This window comes from Heterodontus francisci, chromosome 27 (genome assembly GCF_036365525.1).
Source record: "Heterodontus francisci isolate sHetFra1 chromosome 27, sHetFra1.hap1, whole genome shotgun sequence".
Classification (NCBI taxonomy): domain Eukaryota; kingdom Metazoa; phylum Chordata; class Chondrichthyes; order Heterodontiformes; family Heterodontidae; genus Heterodontus; species Heterodontus francisci.
Genome location: NC_090397.1, coordinates 38,091,289 through 38,109,737, shown reverse-complemented (window position 1 = coordinate 38,109,737; position 18,449 = coordinate 38,091,289). Strand labels below are relative to the sequence as shown.

General features: G+C 42.4%; 1 protein-coding gene across 1 annotated transcript; it reads left to right on the top strand.

Annotated features, from left to right (window-relative positions):
* The first annotated feature begins 7,635 nt into the window (after positions 1 to 7,635).
* On the top strand, positions 7,636 to 12,569 carry LOC137384751 (serine/threonine-protein kinase pim-3-like). The gene is made up of 6 exons (XM_068059154.1): positions 7,636 to 8,266; positions 8,546 to 8,652; positions 8,788 to 8,838; positions 9,325 to 9,688; positions 10,761 to 10,937; positions 11,123 to 12,569. Exons 1-6 carry the CDS (start codon positions 8,179 to 8,181, stop codon positions 11,305 to 11,307), a joined length of 972 nt encoding a protein of 323 aa, XP_067915255.1. The 5' UTR covers positions 7,636 to 8,178; the 3' UTR covers positions 11,308 to 12,569.
* Positions 12,570 to 18,449: the final 5,880 nt, after the last annotated feature.

Below are 18,449 nucleotides of genomic sequence, written 5' to 3'. Positions count from 1 at the left end.
GGATGGATAATAAACGTGACTTTTCTTGCATTGCATATGCTCCAAGAAAAAATTCTTAAAAGAGTGGAGTGACCTCGAGTGAGCAGTACTTTCTCAAAAACAACAAGGGTCAAACAAATTTAATTTACTACATTTCCAAAAGTCTACAATCATATGTAAGCAAATCGCATACTTGGAAGCATTGTGAACTGTGAGGAGGATAGTGATAAACTTCAAGAGGACATAGGCTGGGAGAATGGGGGGACAGGTGGCAGATGAAATCTAATGCAGAAAAGTATGAAGTGATTCATTTTGGTAGGAAGAATGAGGAGAGGCAATATAAAATAAAGGGTCCAATTCTAAAGGGGTTGCAGGAGCAGAGGGACCTTTTCCAGTTCGTGCTGCCAGAGTTACAGTGAAGGTATGGTGCAGGCTGCAACGAAAATCAGGTTGAAATCAACTAAGTCTATAACCTTTGTAGTAGAATAAATTGGGGCTTATTTTTCCATGAACGCAGCTGGCTTTTAATCCTTCATAAACTGTGGCAAACAGAAAGAAGATAACTGTAAATTTATATAGCACCTGTAGTATAACTAAACAATTAGATATGAAGAAAATGGAACCGAGTGAGAAATTAAGATAATTGGAGGAGTGATTGCTAACTTCATCAAAGACATGGGTCGTGAGGAGTTGTTTCAAAGGTGGAGAGAGAGGCAAAGAGGTTTCAGGGTGGGGGTAGGAGTGCTCCAAAAGTAACAACTGAATTGGCACAAAATTCTACTATCATTGGCGTCACAAAGGGAATGGGGGACACACAGAGTTAGAGCAACAGAACATATAGAAGGGGAAATTAGGCTGGAGGAAATCACAACAATAGTGTGGGGTCATCTGGGGACTTATAAACAAGGAGAATACATTATCATTGATGAATTTTAAACTAAAAAAAGTCTGTTTTTATTTAGAGATACAGCACTGAAACAGGCCCTTAGGCCCACCGAGTCTGTGCCGACCAACAACCACCCATTTATACTAACCCTGCAGTAATCCCATATTCCCTATCACCTACCTACACTAGGGGCAATTTACAATGGCCAATTTACCTATCAACCTGCAAGTCTTTGGCTGTGGGAGGAAACCGGAGCACCCGGCGAAAACTCACGCGGTCACAGGGCGAACTTGCAAACTCCACACAGGCAGTACCCAGAATTGAACCAGGATCCCTAGAGTTGTGAGGCTGCAGTGCTAACCACTGCGCCATTTTATCTCCACTCCTGACTACCTTCTAGTGTTATAAGCACTCAGGAGGTCAGGCAGCATCTGTGGAGAGAGGAACAGAAGGTCATCAACTTGAAACATTAACACTGTTTCTCTCTCCGTGGATGCTGCCTGATCTGCCGAGTATTTCCAGCATTTTCTATTTTTATTTCACATTTCCAGCATCCACAGTATTTTGCTTTCACTTTCTAGTGTTCTCTGCTGGAAGGTGTGCCTGTATAGATGCTAAGAAAAACAGGATTATATTAAAGGACGTTCCTCCTGCCCAACCCACACATAATTGACTTGTGCATTTACACATTGTCTAGGATCATACATGATGACAGCTACTTGGTTGAGGTTTTGAGTTTTACTTGTGCTGCTGAATTATACCCCAATAATAGGAGGGATTATATGTAACAAATTGAGCAGAAAGCTTACCAAAGAGAAGACATTTAAACCTTTTTTAAAGAACACATAACAGCACTTTTAACTTTCCTGATTAATATTGACTCAACCCATATTTTCACTCATTACTAAATTGCCAAAAGGATTGAAAAATGTAATGATCAATTAGAATTGCAAGTTGCTTCAATAAAATTAGGCTTTCCACAGAAATAAATCTCAGTGGAACAATGTTCTAAATAGGGATGATGGGACGAGACTGATGCCTAGAGTAAAAGCATCAGCAGCTCCATTCACAGCTTGTTAACCCAGTCTCACCTCATTATAGAAGGCGGGTGAAGCCAGCACACTATAGAAATGGTAATACTTTCAACCATTCAGACAAATCTTTGCATATCTCGTTTCATCAGTCAGTGCAATTAGTGCACAGGAAATACAGCAAATCTAATTCTAATTGTTTAACCGAGAGTCATGAATATTGCTAAATTTATAAGAAAACAATATAGAGTGTCTCTGCTATTGATATTACAATATAAATGTCTAAGAGCAATTTGCTGGAAAATACACTTGTTATCTGTCACATGGCACTGTCACTCTTCAGGTCAAATGTCTTTGCCCACTTTTATATTATGTTATTGCCAGTGCCACAGGTCTGGGCACCTTCATTTTGCAAGGTTGGTCCTAACTCAAGTCTCACAGAAGACTCTTGAGTCACTTACTAAGGAAGAGTGGTTTGAGGTGACTTCCTGTTTCCTTCCTCACGATTTATCTCAGAAGTACCTTCTCCCACGTGGGCTGCAAGCAACGCTAAAGAGTCCCACCTATCTTTACAATGGAAGGAGCACCAATACCTATCGGATGCAAGTACCCCCACTGGATTTCAACCCACTCTTTAGAGCTGCGTTTCTGCCTCCACACACTGGAGCTGTTTGGACTGAGGCCTGAACCCAACCCCTCTGACTCTGAGACAGTAATACTAGCACTGAGCCAGTGGGCACTCTATTTGGACGCAAGTACCTCGCTGGTGTTGATCCAGTATTTAGACACCATATTCTGGCCTCCACTCTTCAGGGCTGTGTGGCGTGTCACTGCCATAGAAAGTGCCTTAACTAAAGTAGCTTAAATGTGAACAATGAAACAGCCTAAAGTTAATTGGGTGACCTGTCAACCTTCCTGCCTTGTGTGTAAGTGGAAACACTAGTGGGTGTTGACATCAGTGTTGTCAGTGATTAGTGCGTGAATTTTTAAACATAGCACAGCTCCTGCAATCAGGGTTCTCCTGCACTCACGAGAGTTCTCATTAAGGACGACAGCTGCGTCACTATGATTAGAATGTAAATTTTAAGAATTTGTGGAATGAGAAAAAGGCATTGAGACCATCAAGCTTGTCTAGTGGCAGACCCCACCTGTTTGTTATCCTAGTATGGTGTAAGCCAATGTTTTAAATTGGTCAGAAATATTACAGTAAACTCCACGGCTGCTGCAATATTGAAGACATCTCCACCCTCAAAAAAGACAAGCTTACAACTAACAGATTCTATTTTTTTAAAGCAAGTTATGAGGGTCTCTTAAATACATAGTTACGAAAATCTCCATGTGAACCGAAAGTTACATGACAGATATTACTTACTTTTGTTAAGGTTAATAATGCTGAAATCAGTAAAAATGCTGCTGATAGCTGAAATGCTGCACTGAATATACTTATTTAATAAAGAAACAATGTCAGTGTAAAATTATAATTATAGTGTAACAAAATAACAACACATCGATGGCTGATGTGCAAAACCTTTATTTGATTTGTCTAGACTATCTGAGCAAAATATTTATCTGTCACACTAGGAATGCGCGGTCAAACCACTTGTCAAATCAACAAATGCAAAATACTTCACTTGCTGGAAATCCAAAACAAACAAGTTGTTTAGGGTATGGGACATTCCTCAGAATTTCTGAGCAATGGGCCATACTCAAGGCATTTTTCCCAATCTCTTCATAGATGCTGCGTGACTTGTTGAGTCTTTCCAGTGTTTCCTGTTCTTGTTTCACATGTCAAATTAATTCTTTCCATAACAAATTCCCAGTCTGTATCCTCCATATAAACCAAGTACAGCAAAGGCATACGTTGAACTAGTTTTTTTCAACAAACTAAGTACTGAGACCTGATGTACAATCCAAGTTCAACTTTAAAACTGTATGGATGGATTGGGTACTGTCTTGATTATATTACTGGTTCCCACAAAGAGGATGCTTGCATTTTATTTTTTGTCTATGTATATGCATGTGCATATAGGTGCACATTGAACACTATACTAATAAATACAATATTGATGCAGGAAGATTTAAAAATAAAGGGTAGTTAAAAGATTAGATTTCATGCCGATCGCAGGATTTGTGGTAATATTGTGTAGTGTTTTGGTTTATTTACCATAAAGAGATAGGGAGAGGCAATATATACTTAATGGCACAGTTCTAAAGAGTGTGCAGGGCCAAAGGGACCTGGGGGTTCGGGTGCACACATCTTTGAGAGTGACAGGACATATTGGGAGAGTAGTTAGCAAAGCACATGGGATCTTGGGCTTTATAGAGTAGAGGTATTGAGTACAAAAGTACATTTATAAAACTTAGGTTAGGCCACAGCTGGAGTATTGAGTCCAGTTCTGATCACCACACTTTAAGAAGGACATGAAGGTCCTTGAGAGGATGCAGAGGCGATTTACTGGAATGGTTCCAGGGATTTTAACTACAAGGTTAGGTTGGAAAAGCTAGGGTTGTTTTCTTTGGAAGAAAGGACGTTAAGGGAAGATCTGATAGAGGTGCACAAAGTTATGACAGGTTTAAATAAGGTAAACAAAGAAAAGCTGTTCCTGTTAGCTGATAATACCAGGTCACGGGACATAGATATAAGGTTTTGGGCAAGAAATACAGGAGGGATGTGAGGAAGAACATTTTTATGGAGTGAGCGGTAATATACCTGGAATTCGCTGCCTACGAGAGTAGTGGAAATGGAAATGAACAATGATTGCAAAAGGAAATTGGATAGGCACTTGAGGGGAATAAACGTGCTACAGAGCGGGGAATGGGACTGACTAGATTGCTCTATGGAGAGATGGCAGAGACCTGATGGCCCGAATAGCCCCCTTCTGTTCTGCAATGACTCTATGGGCTGCATTTTAAGAATTTATCGCCAAAGTAGGTGGCGGACATAAAAGAATGCGGCCCGGCGGAAGGGCACCGCATTACCGAGCTGTCGTGATTTCAATTGTGGCAGCTCATTTGCATGGCCGCAGCCCCCGCCCCCGCCCCCGCCCCCGCGATGACGTGAAGAGGTGGACGAGTCGTCGCCAGCAACGGCGTCCGGCACCAATGAGCAGGCAGCGCGCCATTTTTAAAGGGCTTACCGCCCTCAATGGAGATTTAAAAATTAAAGGGCCGGGTCAGTTCAATTACCACAAAACAGAATTAAATTACTTTTAAATGCATTTTCCACCCCCCCCCCCAATGGTATTTTCAGTCATTCGTGCCCTTTCCTCCCCAGAATTCGAATGAGAATTTGACCTCCCCCCACCCCCAAAGTTCAGCAACATTTCCCTTTACTCCTTCCCATCACCCCCAGACCAATCCACATCATCGTTACCCCGCTCCCCCTATCACACACAGAGAAAAAAATACTCTTCCTCCACCCACCACCACCACCACAGGTGTCGCGCCACGTTTCCCTGAACGGGGATTCGAAGGCACGGGATTGTCGGCTGCCCGAATGAAGATGGGTGCGGCGATTAAGGAGGCGACGGGACCCTCATTAAATAGGTATGTAAATGAGTTTACATATTGAAATGGGAGTCCCCTCACTGAGCGGCGGGGCGGCCGCCGCTGAGGTCAGCATACGTCCTGTCGCCGTTGGAGTCGGTGGCAGGCCTCCACCGCACCGATCTTCATTGCACCCCCCCCCCCCACCGCCACCATTCCCGATGGCAGAGGGGCTTTAAAGATCCAACCACATGACTCAATATGGGTTAGCAATAGTAAAAATCCCCAATGATGCCAGTACTTATTGCAAACACAATTACTAATAGAAGTCTTAACTCCTGAATAGAACTTAAGAATACCAACTTGGATTCGCAAAAAGACAATTCTGTGCACCTCACCCACCTCTTCATATCGCACCTCATAATTCTGGAGTGGCAATGTTGTAGGGCTGCCAGAAATGATCATTAATGGATGTTTTACTCAGCAATACTACTGTATGTAATACATCTTTCAAAAGTTAATGTACAAAATAAAAACTGCTATCACAAGCTGCATATTTAAGCACAAATGAGTCCATAGTTTATGCATGAAATTAAAAAAAAAATCATCCACTTTGATAGTTGTTCAGTGAGGTGCTGAAAATATCCTTAAAATAGTGAGACACGTACATCTTGACAGCAATCAACAAGTCAGCAATACAAATTCCGTCCGGGAAGAAGTCAGAGCAATAAGAGGCAGTGACTGTGAAGTTTTATGTAATTATTGTCAGTCAAAATATATGTATTTAAAATAAAGGCAAAATACTGCAGATGCTGGAAATCTGAAATAAAAACAAGAAATGCTGGAAATTCTCAGCAAGTCTGGCAGCATCTGTGGAGAGAGTAGCAGAGTTATATGTTTCAGGTCAGTGACCCTTCAGAAGAGCAGAACTTCTTCAAAGTAGGCATTCCTTGAAGAGAGTGGCAGGGAATGCATTTAAAAGCTGCCTTTCAATTTCAAAGCCCAGTGATGCAGATGAGTGGGTGTTACAGCACAGTCAACAGGATATACAACCAATCTGATTGATTTCTGGAGGGTAGGTTGTGGAATTACTGCCGCGTTTGACATTGAACTTGACCATATTTTGTACATCAGTGTCCCTTTCACCCTCGGTGGGGAGGGGGCAGAGGGTACTGAGATGAGTAAACATTTTACTGTGAAACCTTGTAACAATTCTTTTATAGCGACGCTATTAGAAAAAAAAACAATTCGGGGCCAATAAAACCTACAATATCATGGGAATACTGCATCTGAGCTGGAAGGACGGCTGACAAGCAGCTCCCAAACAATTGCCCCTTTGCAGTCAGGAGAGATGTCAAGTAAGGGGAACACCACTGACTTTAAAAAAACATTGAAATAATACGAGACTTAACCGTAAAATTACATTTTATAAAGTGTATACGTTAGCTGCAGGGAGCATTGGGCTCAATGTAAAAGCATAGATACACATTTTTGAAAAAAGCTAAACATGATAACCCTGACTGGGCTGCTGATGGGGTTTTGCATCGGTTTTGCTTCATGCAGCGACCTCTGCTGATTGTGCACATTGACCTGTTTTAATGTGGAAGCTGCTGCTGACTGGAGAAAACAGGTCAAAGCGAACCAGGGGTGGGGAATCCGGGACAGCCACTCTGTCTGCAGCGCTGCGTCAACTGTGCCCTTCCCCTTTCATCTTGCACATAACCGAGGGAAATGCAACCATTTGCAACTCGTTTCATTTTCTTTTTGAGGTTAAAAAAGCGCCCTCTTTGAAGGTGCCTTCGTGTGCAAAGCAGTAAATCGCGGAAGAGCAGCAGTTAATCTGCAGAGCAGCTCAGCAGCAAAACAGCACGAATTGCAATTTGTGCCTCATAAAATGCACCTTTTCCCACCTCAGGAAAATAAAATATTCCATAAAAATATAATCAGACGGATTTGTGTAAAACAGAAACAAAAATAAATAAATAAAACAAGCGCCCTGGATTTCCCGCCAACAGACGGATCTTTCTGGGTTCTGTTTGCTCGATGATTGACAGCCGCCCTCGGCGGCTCCCATTGGCCGCATTCAAATAGCCCCCACGGCCATTGGCTGCTGCCGCCAATAATAGGGAAAAGGCGGCGCGCCGATTGGACGGGATCCCCACGCTATGCAAATGAGCCGGCTTTTCATTTGGATTCAGTGCTGCGAGGAGCCGCAGCACGCCGCGCTCAGACACCGTAACCCTGCCACCGTCTAGTACTATCGAGAAATAGTGCGTGGCTGTTGCCGGCTGCGGGAACCGCCCAAAGACCCTGCCTCATGTGCAGCAAAAGGGAGTGGGTGCACATGCTGCTGATCCTGCATTGCACAGTTTCCCAACCCCCTCCACCTCCTTCCCCAAGAGCGGGGTGATTAGACAACTAAGGGTTTGTAATGAAGCGGATTGATTCCTCAGTGCCAGCGATCTGCCCCTGCCGCTTTTCTCTATAGGAGTTGAGAAGTTGGTTTGTCCTCATTTAGATTAGAAACGCTGCAAGAGGCGAGTGTGAGCAAAGCAGCTTTTGAGTTTTATTAACTGCAATCAGGGAGCGGCACGGAGTGTCTGTGTAGAGAGGCTGAAGGAGGAGAACACACATTTACACTGGGATTTACTCATCTTGCAGCAAAACTCCATTCGGAGTGAGTGCGGGGACTTACTGAGCATCTTCATTCAATTAGTGCAAATCTTTTTTGTTGCATTTCTTTTCAAAAAAAATTGGAGGAGCGAAAGCTTTTGGACAGCGGGATTCCACTTTGCGATGCTACTCTCCAAGAAGATCGGATCGTTTGCTCACATTTGCAGCCCAACTAGCATGGATTTGCCGGTTAAAATCCAGTTGCAGCAAGGTACGAGTTCTGGTTCCTCCCCCGGCTGTTTGTGGGATTTATATATATTTATAGCACACGGTTGTTTTGGGAATGGTGCATTTTAGTGGCAACACTTAAATGTTTTGGTGTGTTTGGGAACGGGGTTGTGGTTTGTTATCAGTTGTATTGTGTCGGTGAATTTGCACGAGTTGGGTATTTTATTTAAACTAGCCTTTATTTCGAGAGATTAAAATAAAAGTTGCGGGTTTTTTTCTCACCTCGCTTGTAGTAAAATGATATTTTTCCCTCTCTATACAGTGAAGGAGCGGGAACCTTTTGAGAAAGTCTATCAGATCGGGGCAGTGTTGGGCAGTGGAGGCTTCGGCACTGTCTACAGTGGTGTGCGGCTGAGCGATGGGCTCCCGGTGAGTCTCTGTTTTTCTTACCCTGCCGCTGCCAAACGTGCTATGTTGCATGTTAAACATTTTTACCTGCCCTGCTTATGCCTCTTGCTGACCACCACCCCCGGCAGCAAACTCATTTCTGTGTTTTCTTTGTAGGTCGCTGTCAAACATGTAGCCAGAGAGCGAGTGACCGAGTGGGGCTCCGTGGTAAGTAAAGCGCTTTCCTTTCCCTCTGTTTACACCGGTTATTTAACATTGGAATCGAGCGCCTCTTTAACACATATTGGTTGTATGTGACGCTTCCAATCAATAGCTTTTTTTTATTAACCCGCGTCTTTGCTAATGTAATAGTTTTTTCAATCAATTAAAAGCTGAAATAAATTAAACTCAATTTTTGTGGGGAGGGTGGGAAATCATTAATTCTCATAGTATAGCGTTGCTGCCAACATTAACAGTAGATCAAAGCGGCAAATGTTGGAAATGCTGAGCAAAGTTTTAGGGAGTGTTTGTAGTGGTACATGTAGTACTTTAATGGGAACATTGACATTTTTCCCTGTAACACTAGGACACGTTGTAATATTTTGCATTTTTTTTTTGGTGGGGGGGGGGTGTGTTGCTCAGTGTTTCAATCCACAATTTTCCACGCGGCATTTATACATTTTCTCTCCCCCCTCCCCGATTTTGTTTCTGTAGAACGGCAGTCTGGTGCCTCTGGAGATTGTGCTGCTTAAGAAGGTGGCCGGAGGTTTTCGAGGGGTGATTAAAATGCTGGATTGGTACGAGCGAGGGGACGGCTTCTTGCTGATCATGGAGCGGCCGGAGCTGGTCAAGGATCTGTTTGATTTTATCACCGAGAAGGGGGCCCTGGAGGAGGAGCTGGCCCGGGTCTTTTTCAGACAGGTCCTGGAGGCGGTCCGACACTGCTACAACTGCGGCGTGGTTCACCGGGACATCAAAGACGAGAACCTGCTGGTGGACCTCCGCTCCGGGGAGCTCAAACTCATCGACTTCGGCTCGGGGGCGCTGCTCAAGGACACGGTCTACACCGACTTTGACGGTAATGCACCATTCAGGGGCTGCTCCAAACAAGTTCTTTCATGCATTAGTGCTATCGCCTTTTCCTATAACTAGAGTCCAACCAAATCTGTCTAGTGTGTGTTGCATTAGACAATTTCTCTCTGATCACATATTTATTTACACCTTGTGCTTTTTTTAAAAAAAATAATTTGATAGTTGTCACATCAGCATAATTTGCGCACTCCATCGAGTGGGGGGGGGGGGGAGATCCACTATCTTCTGCATTTGATCTTCGGGATAAATCACATTCTGGCTTTTCGCTGCCAGTTTTATTTCTTATTTGGATCGAGTTAGAAAGCTCCCTCCCTCCCTCCCTCCCTCCCCAGCTCCATTGTTGCTTGGCGGGAGTGAAGAACTCCGCAACCTTTACAATGATTTCCAGAAGCCGTGCGATGTTTTCTTTTTCACCTTGTTGTGAAACCCGAGCCCTTAGTGCGTGTTTAACCCCTTGCTGTCTCTGTCGATTGTGGTTTGCAGAATCCTGTCTTCACCCCGCCCAGCCACTCCGTGGCCAAGCACGCAGTCGTTAATTCACTGCTCAAAATGACATCGCTCCCTGTCCATTGAAACTGGGTGGTGGGGTGGGTCCGCCAGGTTTCCTACCGCTGATAACCGGCTTCCGAGCTCCCCCGGAATCGCTTCTCATTCGGTTCAAGTGAGCATATCTGGCATTTCACTGAACCAGCAGCTGCCCCCCTCTTTTTCTCTCTGTCCCTTCGCCTTTTTTCCTCTCTCTCTCCCCCTCTTTCTCTCTCTGGCCCTCTCTCATTCTTGCTCTCTTCCCTTTCTTCCCTCCCCATTTGCTGCGTTAGAATCGCTTAGGTTTTCCTGCTGTGCGGAATCCCACCATGTGAGGGCTTCCTTACGTTTGTAAACAAAGGAGTCAGCTGACTGGCTCGCTGCAGGGGGAATTGATCTGCACAGCAACCAGGCTGCTCTTTATATATGAAAACTAAAATCACTTTAGAACTTCGAGTATGTAATTAGCTTTTCAAATGCCCTTTGGGTTGAAATCTGTTTTAAATTAGATTTTTTTTTTTTGCTCTTTCTAGGCACAAGAGTGTACAGCCCTCCAGAGTGGATCCGTTACCATCGATACCATGGAAGATCAGCCACTGTGTGGTCTTTGGGAGTGTTGTTATATGACATGGTGTGTGGGGATATCCCTTTCGAACAAGATGAAGAAATCTTGCGTGGCCAAGTCTACTTCAGGAGGAGAATTTCTTCTGGTAAGTGAAGTTTCTTTTTGGAAAGGAAGTACCAATGTGGCACCTATCAGGGTACTCCAAAGTGCTTTACAGCCAATTAACTACTTTTTAAGTATAGTCACTTTTATGTAGGAAATGGACTCAATTGTACCTAGTTGAGTTTTGTTGGTTGATTTTTAAATGTTGGCTAATTTTATATTCTCCAGAGTGTCAACATTTGATCAAGTGGTGCCTTGCCTTGAGACCTTCTGAGAGACCTATGCTTGAACAGATCTTTGATCACGCTTGGATGCGAAAGGCAGAGGTGGTTAAAACTGAAGACTGTGACATCAGGCTGCTAAGCCTAGGCCATGAGCACTCGAGCACAAGTTCAAGCAAGGAGAGTCTGTGAATTATCAAAATGCCTCGCAGCAGGAGGGGAGCTGTACACTAAGGACCCTGTGGTGGTGCCACCAGCTTGACTTGGGAGGGAATGATAGTTGATTTGACATCCAATCCTCTGGGGTGGGGTTGGGGGTGGGGGGGAGGTGGGGGTGGAATCTGACTGGTTACTGCTCTGAACTAATTATTTTTGTTTTCTTTTGGGAACATTGAGTTTGGGAAAAGCAGGCCAGTACTTAGCAATGACTGACCTTTATTTTTAGCAAAAAGTGACCTCCAAACAATGCAAACATTGCTCTTGTAGAGCCTGGACTAAATGTTCTTTGCTTTCTGAGTGCCTTTTGAAAGCTGCTTTAATTCAGTGGTGATGGAATACTTGAACACATTTTGTTCCCTTCTATCTTTGCTGCTCAGAATACTTCAACCTGCACAACTAAGGATGTGTACAGGGATGTCAAGAACTTTGCCTGTCAGCAATGTTGGTTTTCTTTTTTTTTTCCTAGTCATCACAACCACTAGGCAGAAGGCCCTTTCTGAGTCCTCTCCTCTCCTCTTCCATCAACCTGCGAGTTTCATTTGTATGTGGCCAAGGCATGTCAGGGCATGGTTGTATGCACAATCAATGCAATTCAAGGACACTTTCAAGACTGTATATTGTATGAAATGTAAATTTTCATTATGTATTATAATCTTTTTATTTATTTTTAATCTAAAGTTAGACTGTCCACAATTTCACATATGGCTATTTATTTGTTTAATTTATTTTAGAAAATTTCCAACACTGCTGTTCTGCTTCCATGGCACCTATTCAGTTAGTCTATGGTATATTTCTGCATTCCTGTTTTTTCTGCATTTTTAAAATACCATGCAGGTTTCAGTGGATTGTCATGCTCGTGGAAGGTGAATGGAAGCTTGTGTCCAAAAGCTATCCTTTTTTAAAAGGGCAATAGATGGATTTTATTTTCCTTTAACTTTGGTGTTTAACCAAGGTTCTTCATGGCTGTTTGTATTAGAAGTGTAAAGTAATACTGTTTGAAAGGTTTTAAATTATTGAAGTTGTACAGTCTCCATCATTGGCTTAGGAAGGTAGAGTGGCAGTCGACCTTTTTTTTATTTATTTCAATAGCTGTGTTTTGTGCACTAGATCTAGTTGCATTTATGCAGCTTGGATTTGGGAGGTTTTTTCAATTTTAGCTGTGTGAAATAAATGATGGATGGAGAACATATTTTTTTATACAAGCATTTCAATTAAAGTTCACTTTTTGTACATAAGTTGTGTGTCAATGAATAATGAATGAAGTTGAAGTCCAGTTGAACATTTTTCCACCCGTGTTTACTTATTTACAAGTACATATTTTAAGTCATCTGTTTCACTGCTAAAGCTGCACAACACTGGAGAAAACCACCAGTCTAATTGGCTGATGAGAGCTGGTCTTCATGCAAATTCCTTGTGGTTTCTTTAGTACCAATATCAATCGTAGGAGCCCACTAACACGTTCAGAAACCTTGGGTCAAATGTGCTTGGAAGTGACTTTCAGCATTGCATAAAGTAAGTGTCCACTTAAAATTGCTGTGGGAGCTCTTCATTTGTACTTTTTAGTGGGGTCAATGTGATAAGATGAGACCCATTTGGTTATTTTTGAGCTGAAGGGGGGCAGGAAATGGGCTGTAATTTCTGAAGTGTGCCCTTCAAGCAGCTTTGGATGATTAAGGAGCTCTGATTCTCCATATTTAAATCCAAACAATTGATTTGCATATTAACACCACAATGGTTAATCGTTACCTGTAAACTCATACCATCTGCAGTAGTACTTGCATGCTATAGGTGGCGCTCTTGTGGCCAATCAAAGCACAGTCGATTTGACACAAACTATTTGAGCTTTGCCTTTTTCAGCATGTAAATAAAGCAGCAGTTTAAAATTTGTGTATCCAATTTCAACACATTGTGCATACTGCTGTTTCCCTTTAAAAAAAAAAAAAAATCTTTTATACCTGCCCACTAATGCACATTTGCAACTGGGAACCTAGTCCCAAACCATTGCTATTTGCATCCCCTTTCACCCACCCAGTTTTCAAGGTGTTCATTGATTACCTTGCGTTTAGTACCAATTATTGTATTATAGTTACACAGCTCTTCTGGCACCCTACCTAAAGTGGGAGCATCCTAGCTAAACTTGATTTCTTCAATAGCATAGATCCTTGTAGAATGATCACAGGTAGGAACTGGCTGATTCTCCCCTAGTTCAGACTGCATTAATCTGGTCATGAATGTCATCTGATCTGGTTGATTCCACTGAGTTAACTCAATACAGGCCAGCATCAAACTTGGATCTTCCTGAACTGCAGAGTTCAGTGTCACTCCATACACAACAATTTCATGCAATTTTCTACTGTGTGCTAAACATAAATTGTGTATGTACCACAAATACAAGTCATGGCCTATGGCTGCTCATTATGTTTCTGGTAGAATTAAATGCGAATTGACTTTTAATGTGAATTATATTGATGTATATTAGTGATACCTTTGGTCTTACTGCAGGTCAGATATGCATTTTGGTACTGGTCGTGGTTACTGTACAATTACATTTTTGCAGCAATAATGCCTTCCACCATGCGTAGTGCAAGTCAAAGAGACGCAAGAGTGATATGGTTTGACTTACCCTTTGATTGTCTCTGACTTCACTGGAAAGTGTTATTAAAACCAAGTTGTGTTCCATTACAGAAGAACAGGAGTAAGCCATTCAGCCCCTCCAGACTACTCCATTCAATTAGATCTTGGTTGAAGTATAACTTAATCCCAATCTCCTGCCTTTGCTCCATATCCCTTGATACACTTACAAAACAAAAACCTATTGATCTTGGTTTTGAAGGCTTAAATTGACCCAATGTCCACAGCTTTTCGGAAGAGAGTTGCAGACTTCTACCTTTTATGTGGAAAAAGTGCTTCCTGATTTCACTCCTGAATGGACTGACTGCATTTAAGATTTGTGTCCCCGTTGTTCTGGATTTCCCCACCAGAGGAAATAGTTTATCCTATTAATCCTTTTATTTTAAACACCCCCCGAAAGATCATCCTTGAATCTTCTATAAGTTTATGTAACCTGTTGTCATAATTTAACACGTTTAAGCCCTGGATCATGCTAGTGAATTGACACTGTACCCATTCAAGGTGGCACAGTGGCGCCGTGGTTAGCATCGCCGCCTCACAGCTCCGGCGACCCGGGTTCAATTCTGGGTACTGCCTGTGTGGAGTTTGCAAGTTTCCCTCTGTCTGCGTGGGTTTCTTCCGGGTGCTCTGGTTTCCTCCCACATGCCAAAGACTTGCAGGTTGACAGGTAAATAGGCCATTCTAAATTGCCCCTAGTATAGGTAGGTGGTAGGGAAATATAGGGACAGGTGGGAATGTGGTAGGAATATGGGATTAGTGTAGGATTAGTATAAATGGGTGGTTGATGGTCGGCACAGACTCGGTGGGCCGAAGGGCCTGTTTCAGTGCTGTATCTCTAAACTAAACTTAAACAATATATCCTTCCTGAGGTGCACTGAACTGAACGCAGTACTCCAGATGGGGGTCTGACTGAGGCTCTATATAACTGGCGCAACTTGCTAAGCAAAGCTCATTTACATAACCTGTCATTTAATGAAGTGTGAGGAGTTTATACTGTATAGTTGTCGTGCTTGAGAAAAATTGTTTATAAATTGGCAGCAAATTGACAATCTCACTTAAGCCATCACAATGCCCGATGTTGGCAGTGAAAAAAATTCATACTGATTTCCTTCCTGACATTTCTATTTTGACCAACATGTTTAATTGCTTGGAGCCTCTGACATTTCATAATCAGACTTAACTCGGTGATTCCACTTTATAGTCATGGCAAAGAGGAGCTACACAAAGTTAAGCTCTCTTAATCAAGACTTTGGGTTAGCGCTATGGAAGCCCTATATGGCAGATCCCATTAATGTGTACACGTCCAATTAGTTCCAATGCTGATGGCATTCGGTAACATGACAAGTCTTATACTACTGCCAAACATAAAATCACATTGATTCTGGCAGCTTTCAAACCTACTCCACTCATCTGGAAAAGTCAAGAGGGTACAGCAGATAAATGATTGGATTTTTCATAAGAGCACAATCATAGTTTGGACGTTCATATTCAAGAAAACATGCAAAGTTGTGACCGCCAACGTGTACAACAAGCTTTATTTTCCCTTGTCTGTGACTGTCAGGTAGATCTGGACAATCCACTGGCTCCTTCTGTAAAGGACTATGAAAGGAGAATTTCAAACAGATTCAATTCAATGATAAAAGCAAAATAGTGCAGATGCTGAAAATCTGAAATAAAAAACAAAGTGCTGGAAATACTCAGCAGGTGTGGAGAGAGAAACCGAGTTAAAGTTTCAGGTCTGTGACCTTTCATCAGAGCTGGCAAAGGTTAGAAATATAATAGGCTTTAAGCAAATGAAAAGAGGGAGAGGGGAAGAACAAAAGGAAAGGTGTGTGATAGGGCTGAGGGCAGGAGAGATTAAATGACAGATGTCACAGAACAAAGGCAAAGGGAGTGATAACAGTTGTAGTAAAAGACAAAGCATTAGTCCAGAGAGCGTGTTAATGGCAGAATAATGAACAGCTCCATCTAAAAGCAAAAACCTGAAAAACAAGTTTAAGACAGGCACATGGTAAAATAAAATAAAAAAGGCAGTCGCGCTCTGAAATTTTTGAACTCAATGTTGAATTCCAGAAGGCAATACAGTGCTTAACCAGAAGATGAGGTGCTGTTTCTTGAGCTTGCACTGAGGTTCACTGGAGCAGGCCAAGGACAGGCATGGGAGCAGGGTAGTGAATTAAAATGGCCAGCAACCGGAAGCTCAGGGTCATGCTTGCGGACTGAATGGAGGTGTTCTGCAAAGCGGTCACTCAATCTGCATTGGTCTCCCCAATGTAGAGGCGAACGCATTGTGAGCAGCGAATACTGTATACTAAATTGAAAGAAGTACAAGTAAATCGCTGCTTCATCTGAAAGCAGTGTTTGGGGCCTTAGAAGGTGAGGAGAGAGGAGGTAAAAGGAAAGATATTACACCTCCTGCGATTGCATGGGAACATTCAACACAGGTTATTTTGAACATTTGCTTTTCAAAATAGCCGACTAATTTTACTTCCCCAAACTACCTGCCAGATTTTCTTTGACAAATCATAATCACAATATGGTACATATGGAGAACCTATTATGTAGGATTATATCTCATTATTATATAGGCCACAGGGTAGTTGCATTCTCTAATGCTATCCATCAATGAAGTCATGCGGCAATGTACTGCAGGCCAATGTTATGTAAAACAGGTTGCTTTTCCAAAGTTGTAAATGATTTAGATTGCTTAACAACATAATAATTATTGAAACTAGAGTTTGCATTGCAGGACTATGAAGATAGGAAGACGTTTCACAAAAGCTAAGGATATTTTTTTTTAGATTTTTGGTTAATTGCTTAAATTGTAATAATTGATTCAAGGTGTCAAGGAGTAATTGGTGTTTAGTCTAAATGGAAAAAGCTACTTTTATTGAAATTTTACCACTTGTTAATATCTTCAATTTCAAAACAGTAATTAAAAGAAAATTGATGTATATTCCTAAAGATGAACATACTGTCCAGATGTTATTTAACATCTATGTACTTGTGCATATTTTTACATTATTCTTGACTTCCTTTGGAAGAATTTGAATTACTAGGGGATGGGAAATTACAGATATGATCCAAGTGAACTGAGGTCTGTTAATCATAAAAGGAATTATTAAAGAAAATATGGAAGATATGATTAGCAAGAAAATTGTGAAGATCTTTAATGATGGTTTAATGGGCTGGATTTTAATGAGTCACAGCAGCTACTGGTGAGGTTGAAATAACTAGAGCCGAGTCTCCACTTCCATGTCCCTTTCCACCATCATCCTTCTCATGACCCAGCTACACTTTGCTGCTGATCATTGAGGCATTAAAAGGCCAAGGCAAGGTTATCATTCATCCTATTTAAGGTGGCATGCAGAGTCTGCAGTCCCTTGTTGAAAGTCTGTATGCACACATTTGATTGCAGTGTTTGATGCACCATGTTATTGGCCACTCTATTGATGGAAGAAGACATCACCGCAAAGACCTGCAACATCATGTCACTCATGCTTGAAGCAGACTCCTCCAATCTCTCTGCAATCATGCACAGTGTGCTTAGAACGAATGCCAGTACGTCATACATTCTCTGCTGCTGCTCAATAAGTATCCTTTTCATCTACAGCCCCCAGGGTACAGCTTCCGACGTGGTCTCTCCACTACTGTCCCTGACTGCACCATTTGTTCTTGCTCATTTGTGGAGTGTGAGTCACTGTGTGAAAACCCAAATGTCTCTTTAATTCAACCAGACTGCAAGTATCTTCGATGGTGCATGGTCTGCAGAAGTCCTGAAAGGGTGCATCCTCAGAGGGATTGTGCTCCTCTAAGGAGTTGTTGTCTTCCTCAGTGACCTCGACCACTTCTTGCTGGACATGTGAAGGCTCTGTGGGAGATAAAAGAAATGAATGAGTATTGTCAAGGTAAGTAAGTTTGAAGTTATCATTATGCACATGATCATATTTAGCTCGCTATTGACATTAAGTTAACATAAATGAATACTGTATGCCATGTGACTGTCTGATATTTAATTCTGGCACCAGTTAGCTGGAAGGCCTCCATCTCCAATGGCCAGGCCCGCTGAGACTCTGCTGATCTCCGGCACCTCCTCCTCTGCAGTTGTCAAATGTCTGGAGGGCCATCGCTAGTTCTCTGTCTCTCCTTCGTGTTCTGGGCTCTCTTCTCTTGAAAGGAGGGAAAGAAGAGACCAATGAGTGAGAGTAACGGCAAGTGTTCACTTGATGGATGGAGAGAATTTGTTGAGAATGACTGTAAGGGACATAGCATTAGGATAAAGTGAAGTGTCAGTGGTGAATGGATAGATGGGAATGTGAGGAAGTGCATAGACAGAGAGTCAATGAGTGCACTACAAGGTAAGTTGATGTGAGGAGTGATATGCTGAAGTAGGCTTGAGAATGCAGAGTGAGGGGGTTGGGGTGATACACTCATCAGTATGTAAGTGAACGTGCTATTGCTCTCACCTTTCCTGCCCAGCTGAG